Consider the following 27,496-nt stretch of genomic DNA (forward strand, 5'->3'; position numbering starts at 1 on the left):
TTTCATTTTTCTTTATCTCATTTCATTTTCTTCATTTTTATTAGCATATTCTGCTTCGTACTAGATTCTTTTTTTTCCTCTATAAGGAATTTATATGTGGAAGATTCCTATAACAGAACATAATCCTGGTTGAGCTCAAGAGTTTTATCTTCATTTTGTTCTATTCTCTCTTGGCTTGATTCCTCTCGTTTTTTCTCTTCACCATCGTCACTACCGTCACTTTCGTTGTCATCATCATCATCGTCTTCTTCTTCTTCATCATCACTCGAGCTAAAATCCAAGATTTCAGATATATTCTTCATATCCACCTTGTCTGAGATTTCCCCCTCACTCTTAATTTTTCTGTTTTGATTCATTTTATCATCCTTTAAATCATCGTTCCTCTTTTTTGGGTGGTTTAATTTGCATGCTTTACCTTTTAAACATCCATTATAATCCACAAAATCAGGGCAATCATAAATATGCTTGTAAGTGCAACTCAACCCACGATCACACCATCCACCCAATGCGAATGGCCTGCAAATATGGGCATCTGGATTTGTCATGACATGGCCAAAAATACATTCATCTCCCTTAGCACAGTACCCGTTCAAAAAGAACAAGCAAGTTGGGGAATTGAATTGGTTTGGCGTATGAGATAACTGACAACTCGCTGCTGATTCTGGGCATTTGTGTGAGATAAATCTCCTACAAAGTGCCACATGATCTTTTGAATGCTTGAACTGACACGCTGCATACCTTTGACAAGCACCTAGAAAAAAAATTAGAAAATATTAGAAATTGATCTCCCATAATTTTTTTTAAAAAAAGTATACATACCTGCAGCAGTATAATAATGACAATATTCTTGCTCACTTGGAGTTGAAATGTTTACCAACACTCCACCAGAAGACCTTATATATTCATGTCCATTATATTCCACTTTTGCCCCCAATTCCTCACTTCGCGGGTCCAAGGAAAGAGGTGCAAGTTTCTTCCCATTCCCAACAACCGCATATAAACCATATCCTAACAGTGTTGCTTCACTTTTTGGTCCATATAAGTGAGTCCAATCACAATAATCATATTTGCTTTTATTCTTGTTGAAACCTGCTAATAAAACTTTATTCTCGATTTGCTTCTTTAGAATCTTCTTTTTTAGTTCAATAATTTTCGCCCTTTTTAACCTATCTTGCAATTCCTTATCAAAAATCTCCTTGTTAACTAACGTCATTGCATTTCCTGTGACAGTTGATACGTATCCTTGATTACCAGTTGAACTAGCCCCCTCGGACTCATGTTTATCCGCATGGTTATTATCAATTAATAATGACATGTTCCTCACTTTAGACCCGCGAGCAGTATTCGCATGACCCTTGTATCCACCTCTATAATGACCTCTTGATCTTGTCCTATATCCGCGTCCCCTACCACCACGGTATACATGGGCGTGGTTATATGGAGTATAATGACTGCTTTTGTAACTAGAAGCCTGGACCTGATGATTTGCAGCAATCACCTGGTTGGTCGTCATTTGCGATAGATTATTCTTTATCACCTCCATCTGTTGGATGAGCTCACTTATTTTTTTCTGACTATCCCCACTACTCATCTATATTAATACTTGATTGATCGTTTTTCGGGTTCTTCATCAGAATTGATTACTCAGTAGAGGAAGATGTAGATCGGTTAAAAAAAAAAAAGTGTAAGGAACAGCCGGGTATCACGTTGACTTCCACTTGAGAATCACAAATTGCCACTTATGCCAGGGAAGCATCACCCAAGGAATTTCACTATTGTGCTTAAATATACATCTGCTAACAACTAAGTGAGTTTGTGATCACAATATGGGGCTTAAAAATAAGAAATATAGAGAAGTTTAGCATAGCAAAAATATGTTCCGATACCGGGAGTCGAACCCGGGTTTGCTCGGTGAAAGCGAACCGTGCTAGCCGTTACACTATATCGGAATTGTTGATTATTGTTATATTATTGGATCATGGTTGGGTTGAGTCCTGGTTACCAATAAATACCTGCGCTGGGTGGCGTAGTGGGCAGAACCATAGACTAAGAAAGGGTCGCGTGTTCGAACCCCGCTCGCTGCATTAACCACCAGGTCACGTTCAGTACGCTAGCTGAGTAAGGAGTAATACCACTCTGAAGGTAAGGTACAAGGGGGTTTTAGTGAGTAAAAATCTCACACTACCGGTAAGGTTGCGTCGCTGGTGTCTTTCGAAGATTTCCTCCTCCCTGGCTAAAAAAAAAAATAGTGACAGGTTGCTACAAGTCAAAAACATTGCATTTTCCAACCCAAACTCCCGGGTTACCAAAAATATTGGGAGAAAACGGACACCAAATAAGTCGCCATAGCTGCGCATAATTGATCATAATAACCGTACATAAAAAGTGCGATGACCTATATAGCTCTTAGTAGTTAAATATAGGGACTTTATAAAAAAAAAAAAAAATAAATAAAACTGATTTTATCATGAGAACCACTAGAAATAGTAATAAAGCTACTCCAAACTACTCCACCGACCCTACTAATGATCCCCCAATCATTGAAACCCCGGTTTCTTTGGGCTCTTCATTGGATGTTGGCGCAACATCTGAAACCCCGATCCCGATAGCAAACATAAACAAACAAGCTAAAGATCAAGATTCCGATGAAGAAATTACTGATGCAGCCGACAATACTATTAATAGTACTGTTGAAACCTTTTTAACTGCTTCAGAAGATCCTGAAGCGGACCAAAACATGGATTCCAACGCCATTTCTACCCCAACTACCTCTCCAGCAATTAATGTTTCTTCAGTTGATTGCGATCGCAATTCTCATGCAGCATGTGACACTGACATTGACATGCACAATCCTGTTATTCCAACCCAAGCCGTTATTTCTACTGATTTTATTAATGAAAACTCCGAAAACCAAAAAAAAATCGAAAATTCTCAAAACCCAAAAAAAAATTCTGTTTCTGTTCCTTCTGTTTCTGTTCCTTCTGTTCCTGTTCCCTCTGTCTCACCTTCTACTGTCGCCTCTCCAACTACGGCCTCCAATCCGGTGGCTCCAGCTGTCAATGTGACAAGACCAATCCAAACCTATGCTCAAGCCACCGCTGGAGACAAGCGCACACCTCGAGCCACTACAAACACCAATGATCCATCCTTCCAAAACGTGTTGATGAAATTTGAAAGAACTTTCAAATGGGCAAGTCACATCAAAATCCTTGACTTTAAGCACCGCGACGTATTGGAATATGCCATAAGCGAGAAACGCAAATCAGGAAAATTGTTCTCCACCTCCAATCCTGCTATTATTAAATCCAAAGAAAAACGCGAGGAACTCGTCAAGATCATGGAAATTGAAGATTTCTTCCAAAACTACACCAGTTTTAATATGACAAACGAATTCAACAGATTAAGAAACTCTAGAATCAGCTTGGAGAACTACTTGGAATTTATCATGAGCCAACAGCATCTTAAGGATATCTTAATCTACTTTAAGATCCCAAAAGATATCTTTACAGAGTTTCCTCTTGAAAAACACTTGGAATCCATCAAAAACGGACTCACTAAGTTATCCAAAGAACTTGATACTATTACACAGTCATCCAACGAACCAGATAAGGATTTGATCATAATCAGGGAAAACTTAAAAGGGGCCCTCAACCACTTGGTTATTTTTAATAAGAAGATCTGCCTTAACTCAAACTTCATCCCAAACCCTCAGGATACAGGCTCTGATATCTTCAAGAAGGACAGAAATCTTTTAATTGAATATCTTAACATCCACCTTAAAGTTACAGTTGGAAATTATACCTACACGCCAGGGTCTTTGTTAAATACAATGAATAAGGAATCCCATTTAATTGAGATTGAAATGAATTCCGAATTTACTGAATTTAACCGGGAAAAACTTCTTGACCATGTCTTCAATGAATCCGGAATTGATCCATCATCCTTCTTTCCAATCAACACCGTTCACTTTACGGAAGAAGCTAGCAAAGCTGCCAGTATTGTCACTTATGGTTATATTGAAATTGACTCAGGAAAATCCCTTCCACTCTTCAATGACAAAAATTTCCGCTCCAGAGTCATCACGAAATGCGTCCACTGCACTGCATGTGGTTCCCGTGAACACACTCGTTTTGACTGCAAGACGTCATCTTGTGCCATTTGCAAGAAATTATCCCATAGGGCAAAAGATTGTTATTTCAAAAAGCAACAAAGAGCACCTATTGTGAATCCGGAAGATCCAGAAAAACACTCTCCGAAACAAAATTCTGGAAAAGCAGTCAAACCAAACCACAAATCAAACTATGGTTTTCAGACTGTCGAAAAAAGAAAAATAAAACTGAATAAACCGGCTACTCCAGAATATTCTAAACCACATTCAAACCCTTTCGACTTATTGGCAAATGAAGAAGAAAATGTTGATGATTCAATTATTGATGAGGACGATACTTTGGAAAAGAACTACCCATCCAATGAGGAAGATGCTTTAGAGGAAGGCCTCTCTACTGATGCAGACCAATCCATGGATGAACTCGAAACCTCTACAACCCAACACACTGCTACTCTCAGACATCAAACCAAACCAATAGAATTATTGTCCAAGAAAGGTAAATCTAAGAAGCACGCCAAGTTCGCGGCCATTAGCGCCATCAAGCTGGCCCATATTAGCAAGGTCTCCAAAAAGATCCTCGCCTCACCTTCATCCCACCCTCAGGTCCGTGTTTCTCGCAGACATCAAGAAGTAAACTCACAACATCATACTACTTCTTCTGCTGCCAACATTCCTCCTTCACCTACCCCTGCCCGTGATACTGTCACTTCCTCGGCTCTGGCCACTTCTTCTATCCCTGCTTCTGCCCCTGCTTCTGCCCCTGCTTCTGCCCCTGCTTCTGCCCCTGATTCTGTCCCTGCTTCTGTCCCTACCTCTGTTCCTACCCCTATTACTACCTCACCTCATTCTACCTCACCTCATTCAGCTTCCCCCTTCTCAAAACATCCAACTATCCTGGAAAACTTAGACAAAATGCCCACGCCACTGGAATCATTTACTCCCCGGCCAATGAAGCTTCTGTCAAAAGAACAATCTTCCCCCCTGGAGGATAACAACAACGAAATAAATTCACCTCAATCAGATGGCTCAAATGTCACAAAAAACGCCTCTCATACACAAAATGAGTAAACTATCGATCATTAGTCAAAACATCCAAAGATTGAGATTGGATGACTCCAAAATTCTCCATCTATCAAACCAATATAACATTTCAATGTTTCAAGAACTTAATCTTGGCGAGGACTTCCTCTTCCAACACCAAAACAAAAAAATTTATAAAAATACTCCATCATCCCGCACAGCTATTATAATTGAGGACCACATAAAGGTCGTTGATCATTCATTGCTAACAATTGCAGTACTGAGCCAGCTCCAGGTTTATATCACAGATGCCATTATTGAACAAGATGCCAATAACTGGCTTTGGCTAATCAATATCTACAACCCATCTGCTGATTACCAAAAACAAATCCTCCTTCAAAATCAACTCTCCATCACCCTCCAAACCCAGCTTACCGCTCTCAGAGCGAGAAGCAACAATAAGACCATCAACATTATTCTCGGAGGTGACTTTAATAATTTTGTCAATTCAAGAGACTCTGCTAACTTCCGTTCTCGCGAACAAAGATCGTCCGAGTCGCTTAAAAAGCTAATCAAAACTTTCAAGCTAGCAGATATCTATGAACATCCAAAATTGCACCAGATTAAAAAGAATTGGACTAACCAATCCACCACGGAAGAAAGTAGTCGCAGAATAGATCGTTTTTATATCAGTCAGTCCATGATCTCCGACAAAAACAGATTTCATATTCAAATGTCCCAACAAAACTATCTAAAGTCTTCTTCAACTCACGATTCTATTATTCTTGAAATCAACACTCAACCTCATGCAATGACTTACATCCCCCAACATAATATTATTAAAAATCATATTATTCAATGGCTTCTGAAGATCAAGTTTCCACCCACTGTGAACTCTACTTCAGACCTCATTTCCGAGATTCGCTTGAAGCTGAATTTTTTGACGATGGTACACAAGAAAATAACAGAAAATACTGATGAACCAAATTATTATGACCACATAAGAACTAGGTTCCACCAACACTCCAGACCGCGCCCAATCAAAGCCCTCAAAGCTTCAGATGGCGCTTTATTGACATCACAGCAAGACATGCTTCTAGAAGTAACCAATTACTATCAAAAACTCTACGATGGATCTCGTGGTTCAAAGAGCTCGGAAAATATAGAAAGGTTCATCAACGCCTCCTTGGGAGATCAGATACCACTAACCAACACTGAATCCAACAACTTGAACAAACCAATCACCATGACAGAATTGGAATATGCAGTTACTGAATCCAATACTCAATCCGCCCCCGGGGTAGATGGTATACCATACGGCGTTTATAAGTCTCTCTTTCCTCAGATAAAACACATACTTCTAAAAGAATTTAACCAAATTCTTTCTTCAGGGGAAATTCCATTCAACTATCGAACCATAAAATTCACTCTCATACCAAAACCAAACAAAGATGTTCAAAAAGTGGAGAATTACAGGCCCATAGCATTAATCAACACAAATTTGAAACTCTTTTCCAGCATCATCAACGCCCGTTTGCTCCCGTTCTTGCAAAAAATTATCGGCCCAAATCAAGTTGGTTTCATACCTGAAAGATCCTCCTTCTCTAATATAACAATTTTCGGTGACTTGCTTTCCAGTTTAATATCCCCACAAGACAAGCCACATGTCAATCATTCTACTAACCACCGAATCATGCTTGCTGACTTTGAAAAGGCTTTTGACCAGATTTCCCATCTATACCTTAAAATATTACTTCGAAAACTCAATTTTGGAAAAATGACGGAAACTATTCACGCTATCCTTACCAAAGCCCTCGGAACCATTTGCCTAAATAACATTACAGGCCCTTCTTTCCCATTAAGAAACGGAACCCTTCAGGGCAACCCACTTTCACCAACAATTTTCGCGTTAGCCCTTGAACCTTTTCTAAGAGCCATCCAAAGATTAAATAAAGGATTCAGTTACAACCATAAGATCCAACCAAACATCATCCCCAGAGTCAAATACCTTGCCTATGCAGATGATGTTACCTTATTCTTGAGAGATCATAATGACTTCAAAAACACTATGAAGATAATTCAGGCGTTCGAACAAGTCAGTGGTTCTAAATTAAACAAAAGCAAATCCAGATTAATTGTTCCATGCGATCAAATACCATTCCAGTCCGACTTCCAAATAGATATTGCTGACAATAATTATGAAACCCAATATCTAGGCGTTAAAATTGGGAACTCGAGTCAAACCTGGCCTAATACTCTCCAAAAAGACATCAGCACCAAATATTACATGACCAACATGAGTTCACTACCAATATCAAGTCAAATAGTCGGATATAACACATATATCTTGTCTAAGCTATATTACCACGAGATTCATGCACCTATGCTTCCAGACCAAATAGATTTGCTAGAACAATCCATCAAAAACCAGGTGAACAAAAAACTGAAAATCTCCATGGACACTTTAAAAACAAGCCCATTGAAAGGAGGATATGGCATGGTGGATATCAAAAGCCAATTGAGCTACCGCAAGGCAAAAATCTTTCAACAACTCTTTCTCAAATCTTTAAACCCATATTGCCAGTTACTCCGATTCAAGCTCCAACTAGCAATAAACATGATCATCAAACAAAATCTATCCGAGGAAGAGCAGTCGATACAAGGATATATAAAAACCCAATACTGGTGGCGGTTAATATTGGGTGACCAGATCAATATCAAGAATAAGAGAGAAAGCAGGTCCATACTCAACCAGGTTATAAATCTTCCAATGTTTACCACAGCGGAAAAATGTGCTTTTGTAGCTTGGTATAAATTATTGTCCAAACCAATATCTCAACAACAAACATTGAGCCCAATGAATATCAAACACTCAGACCTTGCCAAGTCCATTCAAGACGGTATACCAACTATCTATCAAATGGAGATCCCAAAACTGGTCATGGAGTTTGAACACAAACAGGGAAGCAAGAAAAAAAGAGCCAGAATTGATAAACATAAATTATCCACCACTTTAACCAATATCCAAGAAGTCACCCAAACGAAACAAAACTCTTTCTGGAAGAGACTCCACAAATACCAACATAATAGCCCTGGTTACTTTGAAAACATACACATATTCCACTTAGGTGCTGAACAATTTTTTTACCAACATAGAAAATGTCACTATTGCGGGCTCGAAACCGTCTCTCAAGACCAACAACATGAATCACCAGAACTCCAAGTCAAGATCAAAATGACCCATTTCCTAATTCAATGCCCATTATCAACCGAGTTATGGTCAAGATTGAAAATCCCAATTCCATTAGCATGGAATAACTTAATCGCTCCCAATCATTCAGAATCAACAATCAAAAAGATCGACCGCTATCTATGCTATCAACGCAAACTCTCACGCCTAAGATATCATAACCAAATTGATTGGAACACATCAATTAACAACTTGATTTATATCATTACTACTGGGAGCTGAATAGTCGATCAAAACAAAAAAGAAAAAAAAAAAAAATTAACAAAAACAATAACAAAAAGACATTTTATTTAAATACTAATAATTATCACTAAAGGGTTTTTCACCATATGATATGGTTTTCCCTAACATATATAATGAGCATTAGCTTATAAGATTTTACATAGATATATATAATTATATATTTATTAATAAATCGAACTTTGAAGGAAAAAAAAAAAAACGGTATGGTACCATACGAAACCATGATCTGCATTACCTCATCGAGGTATCACTTTATGTCCCACCGCTTATCTCTTATCCTTGTCGTATCGCCTTATGTTTAGCCTTTTATTCCCAGAACGGGTCCAACACCCCATTATTAGTTTCAATCATTTTATTTATTTAAGGATTCAACATTCCTCTTGTTTTCACCTTTATTTAGTTTAAGAGAAGGATCATCTTTGTGATCACCTAATTTGAATCTTCTTGGTCGAGAACAATCATCGACAAGAAGCAGAGTGTAACATTTGGTAGCACCACTAGGTTTAAAATGAATAACGCGGAACGCGAAAAGTTGTTGTTGAACAACATGCCGGTCTACGACGGATCCGACGACCTATCATTGATTCTCTCTTGGATGGATCACTTTAAGATTATTATGCCCAAACTATCCGGATCCCGAGAGGAAAAACTCCTTTTGATTTCGGTGAAACTCCGGGGGGATGCGATGACCTGGTATGCGAAGTTTTTAGCCACGGCTGACGAAAAGTCAACCGACTCCGATCTCAGTGACATGCTCACCAGTTTCAGAGCCTACTTTTTACCTGCAAACTTCCAGCAGATGCTTCTCAATCAACTCGCAGAATTGTCACAAACCACGTCCGTCAACGCCTACAATCGGAGCTTCGACCGTTTGGTTAATCAATTAGACAACCCAAACCCCGCCCATCTCTTGGCCACCTACATACAGGGGCTCAAGAGAGACATGAGAATTCATGTTGTCGCTAAGGAGCCCCGCGGTTTTATAGAGGCTCAACGTTATGCTGACATCCTCGATATGGCTTCTTTCGGCGCGCCCTTGGCGATGAAGGTTTTTGCTGGTACTCGGACCCAACCATCATACCGATCAAGCATGAGGGAGACCCCTCCGAAGAGGACCCGTATCAACGCATTACCTCAATCTCAAGGACCTAGGGGTCCAAGAGGCCCAAGAAGGGTTTTGCGCTGCTACTTATGTCAGGAGGAAGGACACATGGTCCATCAGTGCTCAAAACTTCGTGATGCTCAAGCCGCCATTAAATCTGCAGACTTAAGGGACGAAGAACCTTTCCAAGATATTGCCATGGTTGAAGGGCCAAAAAACTGGTAAGCCGACACAACCCAGAGCCCGTTGTGTTGGCTAGTATTACCACTACTGCTGACCCTCTCAACCTACCCCTCATTACTATGAATGTTAAGGTAGGTTCAATCAATGTAACCGCCCTATTAGACTGTGGCGCAACTGCTAATTACATTAAAAAGAGCACCATGGAAAAGTTAGGACTACAAGAAATTCCGTTAAAGAGAAGTCGTCGGGTGTTTGACGCCTTTGGGAAGCCACATGAACGGTTGGCTTATTGGTCCAATGTTGACATGTGTATATCACGCAATACATGTCAGATCGATTACAACTTCAGAGGGTTCGTCACCCAGAACGTAGATCAGGAAGTCATTTTAGGACTCCCTTTTTTTATACAATTTTATCAGGAATTGTTACCATTATTTCAAGAAATTAAAGAGAACAAAAATCAAACCAATAACCTGCTTACTCTAAATCTCCTATCAGCTGAGGAGACTAACCGGCTCTTAAAGAGTAAGTCAACTGAATGTTATTTGGCTTTGGTCAAAATGGTCGCGGATGACCACGTGACTACAGAACAAGAAAAAGTTCGAACTACAAAAGAAGAAGAAATTTTTAAACAATATGCAGACGTTTTCCAATTGAAGTTACCAGAAGGAGGATCTAACTTCACCAGAGTCAAACACGAGATACATGTGTTGAGCGACTCCAAGGCACCATTCAAAGCTCCATACCGACTCTCACCTCAAGATCGAGCCGAGCTCAAGACGCAGATTAATGAACTACTCCGGCAAAAGTTAATATTTCCGGTTGCGTCTCCTTATGGAGCCCCAGTGCTTTTTGTTAAGAAGAAGGACGGAACGAAACGGCTCTGTGTGGATTACCGAGGCTTAAATGAGATAACTATCAAGTCAAGATTTCCACTACCAAGAATAGATGACCTACTCGACCTCATCAAGAACGCCAAAATATTTTCCAAGCTTGATTTGGTTTCCGGTTATCATCAAATCGCCATCAGCCCAGCTGATCGGCACAAAACCGCCATGGTCACGCCGTTTGGCCAATACGGTTGGAATTGTATGCCGTTTGGCCTCACGAATGCTCCTGCCACGTTCCAACTGGCTATGAATGAATTACTTTTACCGCTTGAAGAATTTTGCGTCGTCTACTTAGACGACGTATTGATTTTCAGCACAAGTGAGGCCGAGCATCGTAAGCATATTGATGTTGTGATATCTACCCTCCAAAAAGCTGGTTTAATTATTAGCAAACGCAAATCAGAATTCTTTTTGGCTAAAGTCTCGTTCCTTGGTTACCAGATCGATGCCGCCGGTGTTCATGTGGAGCCTGGGAAAATTGAAGCTATCCAACGATTTACGGTATCCACCCCGGAAGAAGCTCATTCTTTTATAGGATTAGCCAGTTATTACCGCCGTTTTATTGAGCACTTTGCCGAATTAGCCCGCCCTGTCCATCAATATGTCAACGGGAAGATAGAATACAGTGACGAGGTAAAGAACGCGGTTGGCGAGTTAAAGCGGAAATTGATTTCTGCTCCGGTCCTTATGAATTTCGACAGTACCAAGCCACTCCGAGTCACAACCGACGCCTCTGGTTTTACTTTAGGCGCCGTGTTGGAACATGTGGCCCCGAATGGAAAAACAGAGGGTGTGGTGGCCTACTTTTCGAAGGGCCTTATCGGGGCTCAACTTAGGTACCCAGTCAGGGAGAAGGAACTTTTAGCCATCATTGAGTCATTGAAGAAGTGGCGTCACTACCTCGTCGCTCCATTTGAAGTGGTAACTGACCATCATTCCCTCACCTACCTCAATTCCGCCAAGAATGAAGGCAATCAAAGATTGCTCAGATGGCAAGATTTCATTGCGGACTTTAACTTTACGGTGAAATACCGTCCCGGAGTTACCAATAAAGCTGCTGATGCTTTATCGCGAATGAAAATCAATGCCATGACTATTGACTCGGTTGGTGAAGACGAATATAAGGCTGATGCTTATTTTTCCGAAGTATGGAAGGTCCTTGACGGGGAATTGGAGTGTCCGAAAGAACTAAAATCCATTATTCAACGGTATCAGTTTGCTGAGTTGGCAGGACGCCGACAAATCATTTACCAAATGACTCCGATTGACAAACCCCGGCTTTGTGTGCCTGGAGGGAAAACCAGATACCGGTTATTGCAAGGCGTCCACACGGCCGAGGCTGCGCTTCATATGGGTACGACCAAGATGCTATATCAGTTACAGGAGAGTGGGTTCTACTGGCCTAAGATGCTTAAGACTATTGCCCTGTTTGTCAAGAAGTGTGATATTTGTACGAAGGTAAAACCCACGAATAGACGCCCGGAGGGAATGCTACAAACCCCAACGATTCCTGCCCAGAGATGGTCTAACCTTACTATGGATTTTATAACAGGTTTTACTCCGAGCCGCGGTTTCGATTCAATATTCGTGGTGGTGGATAGACTTACCAAAAGAGCAGTGTTCGTGCCTCATAAGAAAACCGATGATGCCGAAGCGGTTGCTAATTTATTTATGGATTATGTTGTCCGAGACCATGGCCTTCCAATGTCCATCATTTCTGATCGAGACCCACTCTTCATCAGTCACATGTGGAAGACCCTTACCAAAATGTTAGGTGTTTCCCAGGATCTCTCCACCTCTGGCCACCCCGAGACAGATGGCCAGACCGAACGACTCAACAGGGTATTGGTTCAATTGATGAGAACGTTGGCTGCTTCTCACGCGATTGAATGGGCTAAGTACTTGGGCATGGCACAGTTTGCCTACAACTCTCAGTACCAACTGGCTATTAGAACCACACCGTTTTTTGCTGATTTGGGCTATCATCCAAGATATTGGCAAATCATTCATGATATTCCATTGGCCACCGCGATTGGTGATGACTCTATGATTGGGGGGTACGAATTTGTTCATCGGCAAGAAAGGATCTTGGAATCAATTCAAGTACAATTAGCCGATACTCAAAAGGAGACAACAGCGAAGGTGAATAGAAAACGCTCCGACGTGGAATATAAGGAAGGAGAATATGTGTTATTACACCGCCACGCGTTCAGAACAGCCCGAACTAGCAAGCAAAAGTTCTTACCGCCATTCCAAGGTCCGTATAAAATCGTCAAGGTACTAAATAACACCGCCTTCCAAATCCAAGTCTCAAGCAGGAAGATAATTACTGCCAATATACAATGGGTGAGGAAATATCACGCTATCCACATGATACTACCAGAAGTGGAAAGCGACCCGTGGTACAAGGAAAACATATCGGAAATCCAAATGATTGTTGATCTCGAAAAGGACTACGCCCTTGTCATGTACCCAGGGAAGGCAGACCCAGTGCCTGTCCCCGAAACTTGGATCCGTTTAATTCCTCATGAGAAACGGATTACACTCCTCGACGAGCTTGATGACTTTTTGGCTAACAATAATGATCGAGACGACTCATTCTCCGAGGGGGGATAATGTTATATTATTGGATCATGGTTGGGTTGAGTCCTGGTTACCAACGGTATGGTACCATACGAAACCATGATCTGCATTACCTCATCGAGGTATCACTTTATGTCCCACCGCTTATCTCTTATCCTTGTCGTATCGCCTTATGTTTAGCCTTTTATTCCCAGAACGGGTCCAACACCCCATTATTAGTTTCAATCATTTTATTTATTTAAGGATTCAACATTCCTCTTGTTTTCACCTTTATTTAGTTTAAGAGAAGGATCATCTTTGTGATCACCTAATTTGAATCTTCTTGGTCGAGAACAATCATCGACAAGAAGCAGAGTGTAACAATTATATTGTAGTGTGGTTTGAGCTATTGGTTATAGGCGACGAGACACGTGCTCATAACCTGCGCTGGGTGGCGTAGTGGGCAGAACCATAGACTAAGAAAGGGTCGCGTGTTCGAACCCCGCTCGCGGCATTAACCACCAGGTCACGCTCAGTACGCTAACTGAGTAAGGAGTAATACCACTCTGAAGGTAAGATACAAGGGGGTTTTAGTGAGTAAAAATCTCACACTACCGGTAAGGTTGCGTCGCTGGTGTCTTTCGAAGATTTCCTCCTCCCTGGCTAAAAAAAAAATAGTGACAGGTTGCTACAAGTCAAAAACATTGCATTTTCCAACCCAAACTCCCGGGTTACCAAAAATATTGGGAGAAAACGGATACCAAATAAGTCGCCATAGCTGCGCATAATTGATCATAATAACCGTACATAAAAAGTGCGATGACCTATATAGCTCTTAGTAGTTAAATATAGGGACTTTATAAAAAAAAAAAAAAAAAGCTCATAACCGTTAATTCACTAGTGACTTCATCTCATATTTTCACAATGCACCTTTTTTCCTTAATAATCTTGATTGTTGAGTTTTTTACCGGTGATGTGATTAATTCTTAAAGCAAGGAGTGTGAGGTTGTGAGAAAGTTATAGTATTATACTTATCTATTAGAAAGACCGGCATGAAATGCCCGGCTTGCATGTTATTTAGAACCTCTGTGACTCGTTAATATACAATTCATTCACTCATTCATAACCACAAGCTCATAACCATTCGTATATAATTATAGTCGTCGACTATGAAAAGTTTTCAATTTATATGATCTCTGGTTCTTCAGAGAGTAACTACTAAGTCGATCCTGACCGGTGACCAACTACATCTAGCCTAGTCGCATCGTAATATAACAGATTAATCTATTTTTGATAAACACACAGCAACTTGTCTCTCTGATTATCGTAAAAAATTTACTCAAAATATACAAATATCGTATAGGTTATCCTTAATAGGAATGCTTTAAAATTATTGTCGGTAGTTACCGCTGTTGTGGTATATATACTTTAAATAAAGTAATGATACATTTTAAAATTTCTTAATATGCCACTTTCTATGTTAATGATGGGTCACCACTGATAGTATTACTGACGTTAGCTCTTTTTTTTGTGGCTTCCATTTCTCAAGGGACTACTTGCTACTTAGAATTCTTCTAATCATGTCTCTTAGTTTACTATGTAGGAATTAATCAACCAAGTTAAAACCTGAGTATAGTACCTCAAAAAATTGATGGATTTGGATTAATCACGTAAAAATTAGGCAAGCGATCAACATGATTGTAGTATAATGAGCAGAGAAGAGTATGACAAAATTATTTTAACAAGACTACATCAATGAAATTAGTTCAAAATGAATGATTATAGACGGACGCCCTTTCGGGATAATTCAAGGTCATATTTTATTATTTATAAGCTAGAAATCCAATAAAGACTTCACACATGCATAGATATTAATGGCTTACTTACAAAAAAAAACAAAAAAACAAGGAAAAATCTAAGCTATTATAGAAAGAATTAAAAAAAAAATTAAAAAATTAAAAACTATGAACAAGAAAATAGAAAATGTGAACGATAAACAATAAACAAAAAAAAAAAAAAAAAACTGAAGGGATGGTATTTTTGAAAAATTAAGCAGTGTTCAATGTAGCTTGAAAATGAATTGGAGAAAATAGAATATGTGTATATGGAGGGGAAGATAAATAGGAAGCTTTACCCTTGTAACAAAGCATTTGTATTGTAAATATATATCTTGTGACAGAGAACACAGAGTTTGAAAATTTTGAAAAAAAAAAAAAAGCAATCAAACCTCAAGAGCAACTTTAATATAATTAATGCAAGCTCTATTGAGTTGTGCAGTTGCCTTCTTCAGTGAAGTCGTTTTGGCGTCCTTTAAAGCCACCGCCATTGGTATAACCAAACCCCTCTTCACTCTCTGTCTCTGCATTTTTTGGTAATATGGTTTCACTAATAATTTGATAATCAGCATCATTGATGTCGTTAAATGGGACGTCAAAGGATTTAGGCTTCTGAAATTGAGACTCTGGTAGAGAAGCTTTCAATCTATCAATATCCGTCGAATCCACGCACCAGCCATCTCTTGGAAATTCAACAACAACTTTTAAATACAAATCACCTCTAAGGTCAGAGTTTAAAATCGGCATACCTTGGCCCCACACTTTGACATAGTCATTTGGTCTAAGAACTTTTCCTTTAGGTATACTGAGCTTAATTCCTGTACCATCAAGATGTTTCATGACAATTCTAGAAAGCCCACAAAGAGACTCTATTAAGGAGACATTCAAGTTGGCGTATAAATCATTGTCTTTTCTTTCAAATATTGGATGATCAGTTTGAACAAATGTGAGAATGACATCTCCCGCCTTTTTATTAGGAGCCTCGTCTGATTCCCCTTCTAGCGTCACCGAGTCTCCAGATTTTGAGCCTTTTGGAATATTGAATTCTAAAATCTTTTTCTCTTCGGTCAATCCTGAACCATCACACTTCTTGCACTTATCCTTTGATCTAAATACTTTACCAGTAGCTCCACAGTTCTTACATTCTGTGTAATCGGTGGTGACCATACCTGGGCCAACTCTTCTCAACTTTCTAGTAAAACCTTCACCTTTACAAACTGCACAATTCTTTGGCACTGCATTAGGTTTTGATCCTGTACCATGGCAGATTCGACAAAGAATGTCTCTCGTGGAGTTTATCTTGACTACCTTTCCTTTGAACAAATCCTGTAGTGTTACATTGACATTTAAGTGTGCATCTTCTGTCTTTCCCTGTTGATAATGACTGCCATGACGACGTCCATGAGCATTACGAGATCCATTGGTGTGACCTGCACCACCAGCACCACCACCGCCCATATTCATTTCGTTAAAGAAATCAAAGAAATCCTGAGCACTATAATCGTTTTCGCCGCCAAAGCCAAAATCGGGCATACCCCCGTTGACTCCGCCAGCGTCATAGTCATTACGTTTCACTTCATCTGATAGCACTTCATAAGCTGCAGTGATTTCTTTGAATTTTTCTGCTGCCTTCTCATCGGGATTCTTATCGGGATGGTATTTGAGAGCCGCTTTTCTATAGGCCTTCTTGATTTCGATGTTAGTGGCAGTCTTTTCTACCCCAAGTATCTCATAATAATCAACTTCAACCGACACTGAAAAAAGAGAAAGTTAGTAAACAGATAACTCTAATAAACAATTGATATGTCTAATACATTCAGAACATGAATGCTTACTTTTTCTTTGGAAGCACAGGTTTCCAAATTGTGGTAATAGGGTATTACCCTTTGTGCAATGAAATGTTTTCCCTCAGTTTTTTTTTTCTTCTTTTCTTTCCTTCCTGTGCCGTTTTCTGATTTCCTCGACCCGCGGAACTGGTACTGTTTATCTGTCACGTTTTTGTAGCTGTTTTTTTTATATGTATTTTGTATTCGTTTTTATCGTATAATAATGTGATTGATATCCAACATCATCATCATTCCCAGATCATAAAGACAGAGTGAAGAAAGAGAGAGAATAAAGATGAGTGGAAACCAAGAGCCAACAAATCCTCGCCATTATTCCAGACAGACCCAGAAAAGGGTACGTCATCGCTCATATTCTGCTTCGGAAGCAAGTGATAGAGACAACCACACACTAGCCCTGGGGTTCGCCGATAACAACGATAACACCAGCAATAATGGATCAGGAAATCATGGCCACTCAAGAGATAGGCTTGGCCGTTTTGGCTGGGTGCGTCGATTCATGCAATCTAACAAGCTGAATAATGGGCATGGTGCTAGCAACAAAAATAAAGGAAATTTACAATTACAAGATGGCTGTTACAACGATTACTCATCAGAGCTCGCCTCCTACGACCAACACAATAACAACAGCTTTTTATCTAGCAGCAATATCTCTTATTCAGGAAATCAGAATGATAATGTTTCAATGAAGCCTATAATTTCCAGGTCAAACTCCTCAAAGCTCACAAGACGGATCACCAATTCCAGTAGTATTACTACCATTAACAATAACAATACTGCCCTAAACAATAATAACAATAGTAGCAGTAATGATCATAATACCCTAGGTGGTATATTAAGCCCGCAAACTGACCAGTATGCGATTAGTCTACATAGTGGTAACTCTCAAGTGAATTCGCAAAGCAACAGTCTCTATGTCAATAACCCAAGAAATGGTTATGCGTTGGATGTTTATTCACTCAATGAGAACCAATCCACTTCTTCAATCGCTATGGATGGCAAATCCCCCCTCAATGAGTATAATAATGATAATGATAATCACTATGAAGCGTCAACGAGACAATCTACAAAATCCTGTTTCCCAGCATCGGTATTCGATAAGGAGACCGTAATGTCTATGCCAGCAACCATGGAGACTTCTGTTGCTTCCCTGTCCTTTTTTCCTGTACCAGCTACCCCTAACTATACATATGGTAATTCAAACCAAGGAGGGTTTTCAACTCTCACTATGAATGCGGGAAACTCAGCAAATTATACCCGTTCAATCGCAACATCAACCCTTAATAATAATGATTCATCATCTGTAATCACTTTGGCATCAAGCTCACGCAATGTTTTGAATCGCTCGAAAAGTTCTAGAAGGTCCGTTGAAACTTTCAGCTCAAGCACTATAGGTATTCCTCCAAGCAGTATTTTTGAAAGATTGAACTATGGTCATCCAGGTGTGAGTGCGACAAACCCAGGTCTTTCAACACGAACAAGTGTGAACATCGAAGATAGTTCTAATGGTATAGAAGAAGATGTGCCGGTAACTGACGATGGCGAACTGGAAAATGATGATCTTTACAGTTTAAACAATTCATTGCGAACTCACTATTCCTCTCACAATAACAATTATCGCCTGGGGAATGACAATAACAGCTTCATGAGTCACAAAACTGAGAGATTCAGTTCAAGAAGTGTTAATAGTGCCAATGAGTAGTTAGAACGTCTTGGAGCCCTTAGGAGTATTTCTTATCCTTCTTTTTTTTCTAATTCTTTTTTCCACGAAGGAGAATTATTAATGGGCTAGCAGTTTATTTATTTTTTACCTTATTTTTCATTGACTTTTTTCTTCTTTCTTGGTTTCGTTAAATAGGTTCTTTGGTTGGGGGAATTACAAAATATTTTAGAATTATTTATATAACCAGGGATCCGCCACACCGGCTCCTTTCTGTCAAATAATTCTTTTTTACGTCCATGTGACTATTTTGATCATGTGATAAGAGGGTGAGTAAAAAATGAGAAAAAGAGAAAAATTTTGATGATGATTTGATAGCATATTTGGAAGAGTTAGCGTAACCAATACAATAATAAATAACGAGAGAAATGGCTCATAGAATTTTAGTGAATGTGATTTTCACCGGTGCCAAAGTTTTTGGTACTGCTTTTTCTGAAGCATACAAACAAGCCGCTAGCGCCGGTGCTCGACAGTCGGCCTCTGCTGCTGCGAAAGCCGCCGCCGCTTCTGCCAATGGGGGGATCCAACTTGATGAAGCTTGCAAGATTTTGGATCTTGACATGAAGAAGGATGGGTTGAGCGAGTCCAACATTAACGAAAAATATGACTACTTATTCAATGTCAACAACAAGGAAAAAGGTGGCAGTTTTTATGTCCAGAGCAAAGTGTATTATGCTAAAGAAAGGCTTTTGGGAGAAATAAATTATCGACAAGAGTTGAAAAAGGAGACCGAAAACCAGTGAAATGAAATGTGATTTTGATATGTGTTTGTGTATGTCTTTGTCGATATGTGTCAGTGACTATGAGAGTCGTTTGTTTTTTATATTTGTTTTTTTTTTTCACTTGTCAAACAGCAGGTATAATTCGAAAAACTCTGTAAAGAGAGAGAGAGTGAGAGTGAGATAGAGACAGTTACGAAAAATTGAATGATAGCACAAACACATGAAAATATCTTAGTTATTTGAATAGTCGAGAATGCTTTGAAGTGCTTGGTTATGACTTGTACTAATGGTCAAACGAGGGGAATGATTGGTTGTATTTTGTTGAGAGAGAAATTGTATATATTGCGTGTGAGCTGTTTAGCTTGCATGAAAAACCAACTTAATAGAAAGATTCTTGATGATATCTGCTGAAGGAAGTTGGATTGTACTTACGAAATCTTAAGAGAAAAATACATATTGTTGGATATGTATATTGTTTTATGTCTAATATTGAACTAGACCTAATTTGTAGTGACTTGCCTGAGGACTTTGCAAATTTAGTTTCTTTAAATGCGGCTAGATATATGTAGTAGGGTTGCTACTTAACTCTGGCATGCTTCTTTTTTCCGTTTGTAGATCACTAAAAAATCGTTTGTTTCTGTTGAAGAGTGAAATATTAAGAATGTGACTGAGTTGGTGAAAGAAAAAGAAAAGAAAAGAAAAAAGGAAGTGGTTGCTACATAAAGGAAAAGTGATGTGTTTTCCATACTGCTCATGTTACTGTTATATAATATATCATAAATAGTTTGGCTGCAGAAGCAATCTCTCTGAAGTTATGAGCGTATATATCTAAGTATATATCTAAAGCCCTTCTCCAATCTATTCTATCGATCATATACTTCACTTTACAACTCATGAGGCCTTTGCTACCTTTTAGCTATCCCGCAATGTATCCAATCCCCAAATTGCGTGTACAAACATAAGTGCCGACAACAATCAACAATCATCCGCTTTTTTTTTTTTTTTCCTTTTCGTATATATCAATTTTTTGTTCTTGCAAGACTACTCCTAATCTTGGTGGGTGTATAGGATGAAATAAAAGATAAAACATGGGGTAATTTCTGGAACGAGTTGAACAACACGCTGAACAAGTTACGAGATTAAATTGTATATAGCCATATGTATCGTGCAAAATTGCGCGTGAAACCAAACAAGAAAAAGAAAAAGTGGGTGTATACATTTTTTCCATTTCCGTATTCCCATTTAAAGTTATCTTCCGATTGTGATCTTTTCTTTTGTTTCTTCGCCACAAACGGTTAATTAAAATACCATGATCAAAAAAAAAAAAAAAAAAAAGACCTCTGAGAAATGTCTATTGTTGTTCTTCGGATGTCAGCAGAACTAGAATTTTTATTGAAATTGACCTAAACTTCAAAAAAATATTTACGAGCAAGCATTCGGGGGTTCCAATATAAACCCAAACCTCACGCGACATTATGGTTTCGGTTACTATTAAATATCATATGTAATTTAGTGTCGTCACAGATGAAATGAAAAAAAAAAAAAATTACAAGAAATTGTTAAATATATCTCAAAATGCTAATTGTTTAGGGATTTAGTCAAAGCGAATACGAAAACTGATCATTTATGATGTTTTTCTGATTATCTGTCGTCTATTGTTGGCTCTTTTAGGGGATAATTAATGCGAGACAGCCGTTGAGATACTAATCTTATTGTGGACAAAGCTACTTGAAAAAAAAGCTTTATTAAAACATTATCTGTTCTATTGTTTATTTTTCCGTTTATTGGGAAATTTTATGATCCCCAAGTAACAGTGGTGTCGATGAAAACCACGATTACGTACCCCCTGATATTACAAAAGAAATATCAATGTAAAAAAGAATACATAACAACCGCCGTCATTTGACTCTTATCTATTGAAACCCCTCTCTTCGGTGCAAATAGTCTGTGTAGAGTAACTGGTCCAATAACGTTCTTCAATATTGGCACCGTTTACGGTGGGTCGAATTTGACAAGTTGGCTCCCTAATTAGTGACAAGCAGGAAAAAAAAAAAGAAACAACAAACTATGCATGGTTGAAAGGTCACTTCAAGACGGGTTTTTTAGCGTGACATTGAAAAAAGAAAAAAAAAGTGTTTAAAGTTATTTATTTTTACCGGAAAATGATAATTTTGAGAACCTTTGCTTTCGCAATCATTTGATATTTTCTCCTATTTTGTTTTCTCCGTATTCAGCTTCTGTGTGTTCAATTTCTCATTTATTTGGATATACCATGTAACAACCTATTTGGTCACAACTGTCATTAGTTCAGCATCATGGAGTTCTATAATACTAATTATGGATGTCCTTAACTGTTGTGTTGAAACCACCGTAGTCTTGACAACGTGGTGGCATTATTATTTAGGCATTTTTTTAATCCTTGCAGTTTTGGGGTCGTAACAAAATAGGTCACACTGGTTGATATGAGTAGCAAAGGTGCTAGTTTACACACTAAGCCCAACAAAAGTAAATGCACTTGGGAATGTAGTTTATGAGGTAATGCTGACAGGATTGATTGGACTTACAAACGAATTATAATACAACACACACCGGGAAATTTGACCGATGCGATGATGACGCATGGAAGGTGGGAAAAACCTGCAAGGAAGCAGCGGTGATGAGCAGACAACTTGTCGATTTAGGCTTCTAAATGCTTCGGTCAGCAAAGTGATTAAGTCGGGATTTCTTAAGATATTCTGGAGGTACCCATATTATTTACTGGTATAAATGATTATCAGGTTGTTTAAAAATAAGTGTTTTCTTAAGAATACTATATTTTGTGGTTAATGATTGGTGGGACTAATCCAAGGCATTATCGAATCTCACAAAGAGAAGGGAGCAAAAAGAAAAAGAACCTGCACTTTAGTGTATACACATCGTGAGTTGCGTTACTGATTGTATTTTCTTTTTCTTTCTTTTTTTTTTGCTTCCTCTTCTTTTTTCTTTTTCTTTTTTTGACAGCTGTTGCAATGTTTGAGACAATACACCCAGAAAAGGGAACATCCTTTTGAAAAAATCCTTTTAATGTTCTTGCTAGATATATATCAGTAAGATCACAAATGAATAAGCTCTAGATTTACCCCTCTCCCCAATTAATGACCATCCCAGGTGTTCCAATAAAAGTAGCTGAGCATGTCGCGTGAAACTTTTGTTGTTGTGTGCCCTGTGTACATATGCACCCAAAGGCAACTAGCTCCACAGACAACTTAGGACAGTAATAGTCCGGATGACGCATTTTGTGACACTTTTCTTCAGAAAAAAAAAAGTAGCACACTCTTCTCACTTAAACTGCAGGCTGCCAGCGGCTAATATTATAAAATCAATCGATGTCGCCCTCATATTTTCTTCCTTGCCTTTGCCCTTCACACACAACATTGTAACAAGCACGAATATATCCGTTCAAAAATATATTTATTGATATCAACATATATATATATATTGTGACACCTCATTGCCACTGTCACTTTTTGCAGTGAATATTTTATTTTTTTATTTTTATTTTCATCCATCCATCCTTAATTTCATCATCTCTTTTCAGAACACACAAAAAAAAAAAATTGACAAACCCATCACAGACCAACAATAACAACAAATAAATAATAGCCACAAGAACTGACTTTCAACTTCTCTCTACAACATGAATGATGCTTCCATCAAGCGCTTTCTGGCGCCTCCTAAAATATCCTTTTCTTATCCACCTGACATCCATACCCCGCCAAAGCACATACCATTGAAGTCTCTCAAAGCCAGATACCATGTTATATCAAACTTGGGAAATGGAAGCTTTGGGTCAGTGGTCCTTGCTAAAAGAGCTGAGCTGTATCAGTATAGTGCCGACAAAATGAGTACTTTAATGAACCCAATTGCTGGTTGCACGGACTTAAGTACCCCATTGGTAAGTTAGGCACAGTCTTTTTTTTTTTGTTTGTTTGTTTCCTTCCTACTATACATTACTAACATCACCACAGGTTGCCATTAAGACTATGAATAAAACATTACCAAAACTAAAGGATTATACTAAAGTGAAAGAGGTCAAGTTTATTTTGTCTATTCCTTCTCATGTGAACTTGGTGTTCATCCATGAAATGTTTGTTGACAATGTCGACTTCAAATTGCATATAGTTATGGAAACAATGGACCAAAATTTATACCAATTTATGAGATTCAGAAAGGGACAGTTATTCAGTGAAAACTCCGTCAAGAGTATTTTGGCACAAATCCTTGCTGCTGTTGGTCATATTCATAAGCATGGTTACTTCCATAGGGATCTTAAGCCAGAAAATATCCTCATCTCATACAACAGCTCGAAAAATGGCTATTATCCTCAGGTTCCAGGACAATTTAGACCTCCGTCTTATATTGTGAAGTTGGCTGATTACGGATTGGCAAGAAACATAGATAACAAGAGACCTTACACCGCCTATGTTTCTACTAGATGGTATAGATCACCAGAAATTTTGTTGCGTCAAAAACATTACTCTAGGCCAATCGATATATGGGCATTTGGAGCTGTTGCTGCTGAAGTGACAAGCTTCAGACCTTTGTTTCCTGGAAATAATGAACTAGACCAAACATGCAAGATCCTTGAAGTTTTGGGATCTCCATACATGGTTGATGATAACATTCCTCTTGGCGGTTTTTGGGCTGATGCACAGGTATTGGCCAACAAGTTGGGTTTCCAATTGCCATACTCTCCAGGTATTAGAATTGAGAATATAATTCAGAGACCTGAATTGGCTCAGTTACGTGATGTTGTCAAAGCTTGCCTAACTTGGGATCCTAACTTGAGAATTGATGTAGAAAGACTCTGCAGAATGCCATATTTTTGTGGAACAATTGTTAATCCTTACAGTGAATCTATCAATTCAAAGCCGTTTGCTATTCAAAATCCATCTATCGCCACTACGCAAGGAATGATGATGAAATCAGAGCTTCTTTCCGGCATCAAACCTGTGAGTTCTGCAAATAATAAAATTGTCAGGAGTCCAGGCTCTCTCGGTAATTCTACTAAGCCAAAAAGCGGCCCAAAGCAAAAGAGTTTATTGTTGAAAAAATCTGCGCATGAAATTTCTCCAATTTCCTATAGAAGTGATTACCTTTCCAAAGAGCGCAAAATTCAGCAATCAGCTGTTCCTCAGCCACAACACCAACAACACCAGCAGCAGCAGCAGCTGCTGCTGCAGCCATTTGAATATTCGCCTGTTTTCCCTGTTGAGCAATCTCTCCCATCTTTACAAGTATTTGCTCCTAGGATAGCTTCTCCAAATGCCATTCACCAATCCCCCGGGAAAATTTCCTTAATTTCAACTCCATTAATTAGAAATAATCAAAAAAATTCTAGTAACTGCAATAACAGTTTCTTAAATGATAGCTTCACTGGTGGTGGTTTCTCTCTTCAACAACAACAGGTGTATCAACAAACTCCTAATCAGCCATTCCAGAGTCCGCAGACCAATAGTCTAAGTCATTGTAATTCAGCTTCTGACCTGATTATGACCAATAACTACCCATCAAGGCATATACATGATGGTCAAGCAGTTGCTAGCCTCAGAAATTCCTATCAAAACTATTCCAGTAGCATTGAAAGTGAAGGTTTTGGTTTAGACAATGAAGTTGAATTAGGTAAAAAGCAAAGCTTTTACTATGATAATTATTATATTCCAAACTACTCCGTTCCAATGGGTGATTGTGGAAAATCTAATCCTCACTCGTTTCATGAAACCAATGACATGGATAAATTGAATCAAAATATTAACACCAATAATGAGAATTTCCAAATATGATCCACTCATTACCTATAATTAATAGGCCATTGAATCCCAATATTCGAATTTTGATATCTTTTATTATATTTTATTTTATTATTATTATTTTTTTCTTTGCATAACGTACAAGATTATTATATCTTGTTCTTGTTCAACCCCCTATTTTGCATACAACTTTTCTTTTCCCACATATATATCTATATGTTCATCTTACCGGCATTATTATACATATACTTGATGACCCCTTTAATTATACAGTTCATTCGGTGGTGGTTTTTTGTTTTTTCTTATCTGTTTGCTGACTTTTCTTCTTGCTAATGTCCTTTCTCATATTTTTATCTCATTTATTATTTATAATCTCACGACGGAAAACTGAATGCATAACCAACTTTACGAATTTTCAAAGATCTTTGTAATAGCACATTTATTCATATGATCACAAAATTATGAATCCATATTCCACGAGCATCCGAGAATCCCATAAAAAATTGTAATCGTTCCTTAAAAATCAGTGACTCTTCCGTTGAACGAATAATCACCATGTCTGAGCGGGTCTTGTTTAGGTCCGCCAACTTCACCAGTTTTAGGATTCACGTCGCCTTCAAACTCTGGAATGGTTGCAAAATACGAAGGGAAGTTACCAATATCTGTAGTTTCTTTGATATTTGGATTTGACTTAGAATAAGCAGCATCTGGATTTCCCTCATTATTGTATTCTTCAATAATCACTTGAGAGTTTGCAACTTTTTGGAGTCTTTCAAATTCTTCTTGGTCTTCTTCTGGAAGCTTTGGAGGGGATGGGGTAGATGTTGGCTGGAAATCACCCAAGCTTCGGTTAGGTATCATCAGATGAAATGATCTGGATATCGAAACCGAAAATTTCCCCATTGGAGAATATGATTTGCTAATCACTGACCTAATTAGCGGATTCATTTATTATTATTATTATTATTATTATTATTATTATTATTATTATTATTTTTTCCAGTAGCAAGTGGGTAGCGGTAAGTAAAGAACGATTCCTATTGATTGAATATATTTTCATGCACCAATGCTACGATATGGGTAGGGTAAACCCATAAGAGGTGCAAATAAATTGAAAATATGGAAATCTTGATGGTATCGATAGTAAACTTAGATCCAACTACAATAAATAGGCAGCGTAAGCATTTCAGTAAATAGAAAATAGAAAATAGGTCACGTCGGGTAAGTATTGACATTTCCAAATCTAAGTTGTTCTTGGACCAGTATATCTTTGTAAAACTTTCTGCGTGAACTACTAAAGCTGTCATTAAATGCCTATTGCATATTTCCTTTCAGGGAGTTCCTCTTTTTGCACTTCGAGAAAAATACTTCATTTTTACCAATCTCTGGAGAATAATATTTATTCTGTTCTGATACTGGTCACTATCTCACATTTTGATCTCAATTGACAAAAAAGTCAAATGGGGAGCTCAGCAGAATTATCGTACTCAAGGGGTTAGAGTTCTTAAATATCAGGTAAAGACTAGAGCGAAGGGCCTAATATTATTTTTAAAAGCAAAAATTAGATGCACGATTTTTATTCTTGTTGAAGAAAAAGTTGAGAAAAGAGTCTGCCATCTGCGCCAATGTTTAAAAAGAATAACATTGTTACACACTATTCCGATACCGGGAGTCGAACCCGGGTTTGCTCGGTGAAAGCGAACCGTGCTAGCCGTTACACTATATCGGAATTATTGATTTTGTTGTAGTGTGGTTTGAGGTATTGGTTATAGGCAACGAGACACGTGCTCATAACCAGAATTCTGATGGTCACTACATTGAAAATAAAAGCTTCAAATTATTATCTCTCACTAATAATTGAGGCAAAGAAATAGAATGTCAGTTAAAGTGTTCAGTTGGTACATTGATTTATGGAATCAGGATATGTGTCTGGACTTAAAAAGTGTGTGGTGACACTTAAGACAGACCCATGGTACTGGTTCTTATTTGATTTATTTGGTTTATTTGATTTATTTGATTTATTTGATTTATTTGATTTATTTGGTTTACTTGATTATTTTGACTTATTTGAATTATTTGGTCTATTTGATTATTTGAATTATTTTTTTACTTGGATTCAATTATTCTATTGATTTTCATTATTTTTATTTTTATTATTTTTATCTTTATTATCCCCCCAGAATTCTGATGGTCACTACATTGAAAATACTTAGTATTTGAGATATAGT

The 27,496-nt window shown here is 38.3% G+C and overlaps 7 protein-coding genes across 7 annotated transcripts; 4 read left to right on the plus strand and 3 right to left on the minus strand. All coding sequences in view use genetic code 12, as the record gives it.

The window, feature by feature from the left end:
* Window positions 1–107: 107 nt before the first annotated feature.
* DASC09_054470 (uncharacterized protein) lies at window positions 108–1,591 on the minus strand (the record flags this gene model as incomplete). The annotated part of the gene is made up of 2 exons (XM_064999046.1): window positions 108–751; window positions 820–1,591. 2 exons carry the CDS (start codon window positions 1,589–1,591, stop codon window positions 108–110), a joined length of 1,416 nt encoding a protein of 471 aa, XP_064855118.1.
* A 1,146-nt stretch (window positions 1,592–2,737) lies between these two features.
* DASC09_054480 (uncharacterized protein) lies at window positions 2,738–4,641 on the plus strand (the record flags this gene model as incomplete). The annotated part of the gene is made up of 2 exons (XM_064999047.1): window positions 2,738–4,604; window positions 4,628–4,641. 2 exons carry the CDS (start codon window positions 2,738–2,740, stop codon window positions 4,639–4,641), a joined length of 1,881 nt encoding a protein of 626 aa, XP_064855119.1.
* Window positions 4,642–15,619: 10,978 nt separating this feature from the next.
* DASC09_054490 (Xdj1 protein) lies at window positions 15,620–17,268 on the minus strand (the record flags this gene model as incomplete). Its single annotated transcript, XM_064999048.1, has 3 exons — window positions 15,620–16,947; window positions 17,029–17,033; window positions 17,261–17,268. The coding sequence occupies 3 exons, from the start codon at window positions 17,266–17,268 to the stop codon at window positions 15,620–15,622; spliced, it is 1,341 nt and encodes a 446-aa protein (XP_064855120.1).
* A 46-nt stretch (window positions 17,269–17,314) lies between these two features.
* On the plus strand, window positions 17,315–18,739 carry DASC09_054500 (uncharacterized protein; the record flags this gene model as incomplete). Its single annotated transcript, XM_064999049.1, has 1 exon — window positions 17,315–18,739. One exon carries the CDS (start codon window positions 17,315–17,317, stop codon window positions 18,737–18,739), a length of 1,425 nt encoding a protein of 474 aa, XP_064855121.1.
* A 386-nt stretch (window positions 18,740–19,125) lies between these two features.
* PAM16 (import motor complex subunit PAM16) lies at window positions 19,126–19,500 on the plus strand (the record flags this gene model as incomplete). Its single annotated transcript, XM_064999050.1, has 1 exon — window positions 19,126–19,500. The coding sequence occupies one exon, from the start codon at window positions 19,126–19,128 to the stop codon at window positions 19,498–19,500; it is 375 nt and encodes a 124-aa protein (XP_064855122.1).
* A 3,655-nt stretch (window positions 19,501–23,155) lies between these two features.
* On the plus strand, window positions 23,156–25,301 carry IME2 (protein kinase IME2; the record flags this gene model as incomplete). Its single annotated transcript, XM_064999051.1, has 2 exons — window positions 23,156–23,413; window positions 23,487–25,301. The coding sequence occupies 2 exons, from the start codon at window positions 23,156–23,158 to the stop codon at window positions 25,299–25,301; spliced, it is 2,073 nt and encodes a 690-aa protein (XP_064855123.1).
* Window positions 25,302–25,784: 483 nt separating this feature from the next.
* On the minus strand, window positions 25,785–26,216 carry SDH8 (Sdh8p; the record flags this gene model as incomplete). The annotated part of the gene is made up of 1 exon (XM_064999052.1): window positions 25,785–26,216. The coding sequence occupies one exon, from the start codon at window positions 26,214–26,216 to the stop codon at window positions 25,785–25,787; it is 432 nt and encodes a 143-aa protein (XP_064855124.1).
* Between the last annotated feature and the right edge of the window lie 1,280 nt (window positions 26,217–27,496).

Source organism: Saccharomycopsis crataegensis (assembly GCF_037102585.1).
Source record: "Saccharomycopsis crataegensis DNA, jcf7180000000087, whole genome shotgun sequence".
Lineage (NCBI taxonomy): Eukaryota > Fungi > Ascomycota > Saccharomycetes > Ascoideales > Saccharomycopsidaceae > Saccharomycopsis > Saccharomycopsis crataegensis.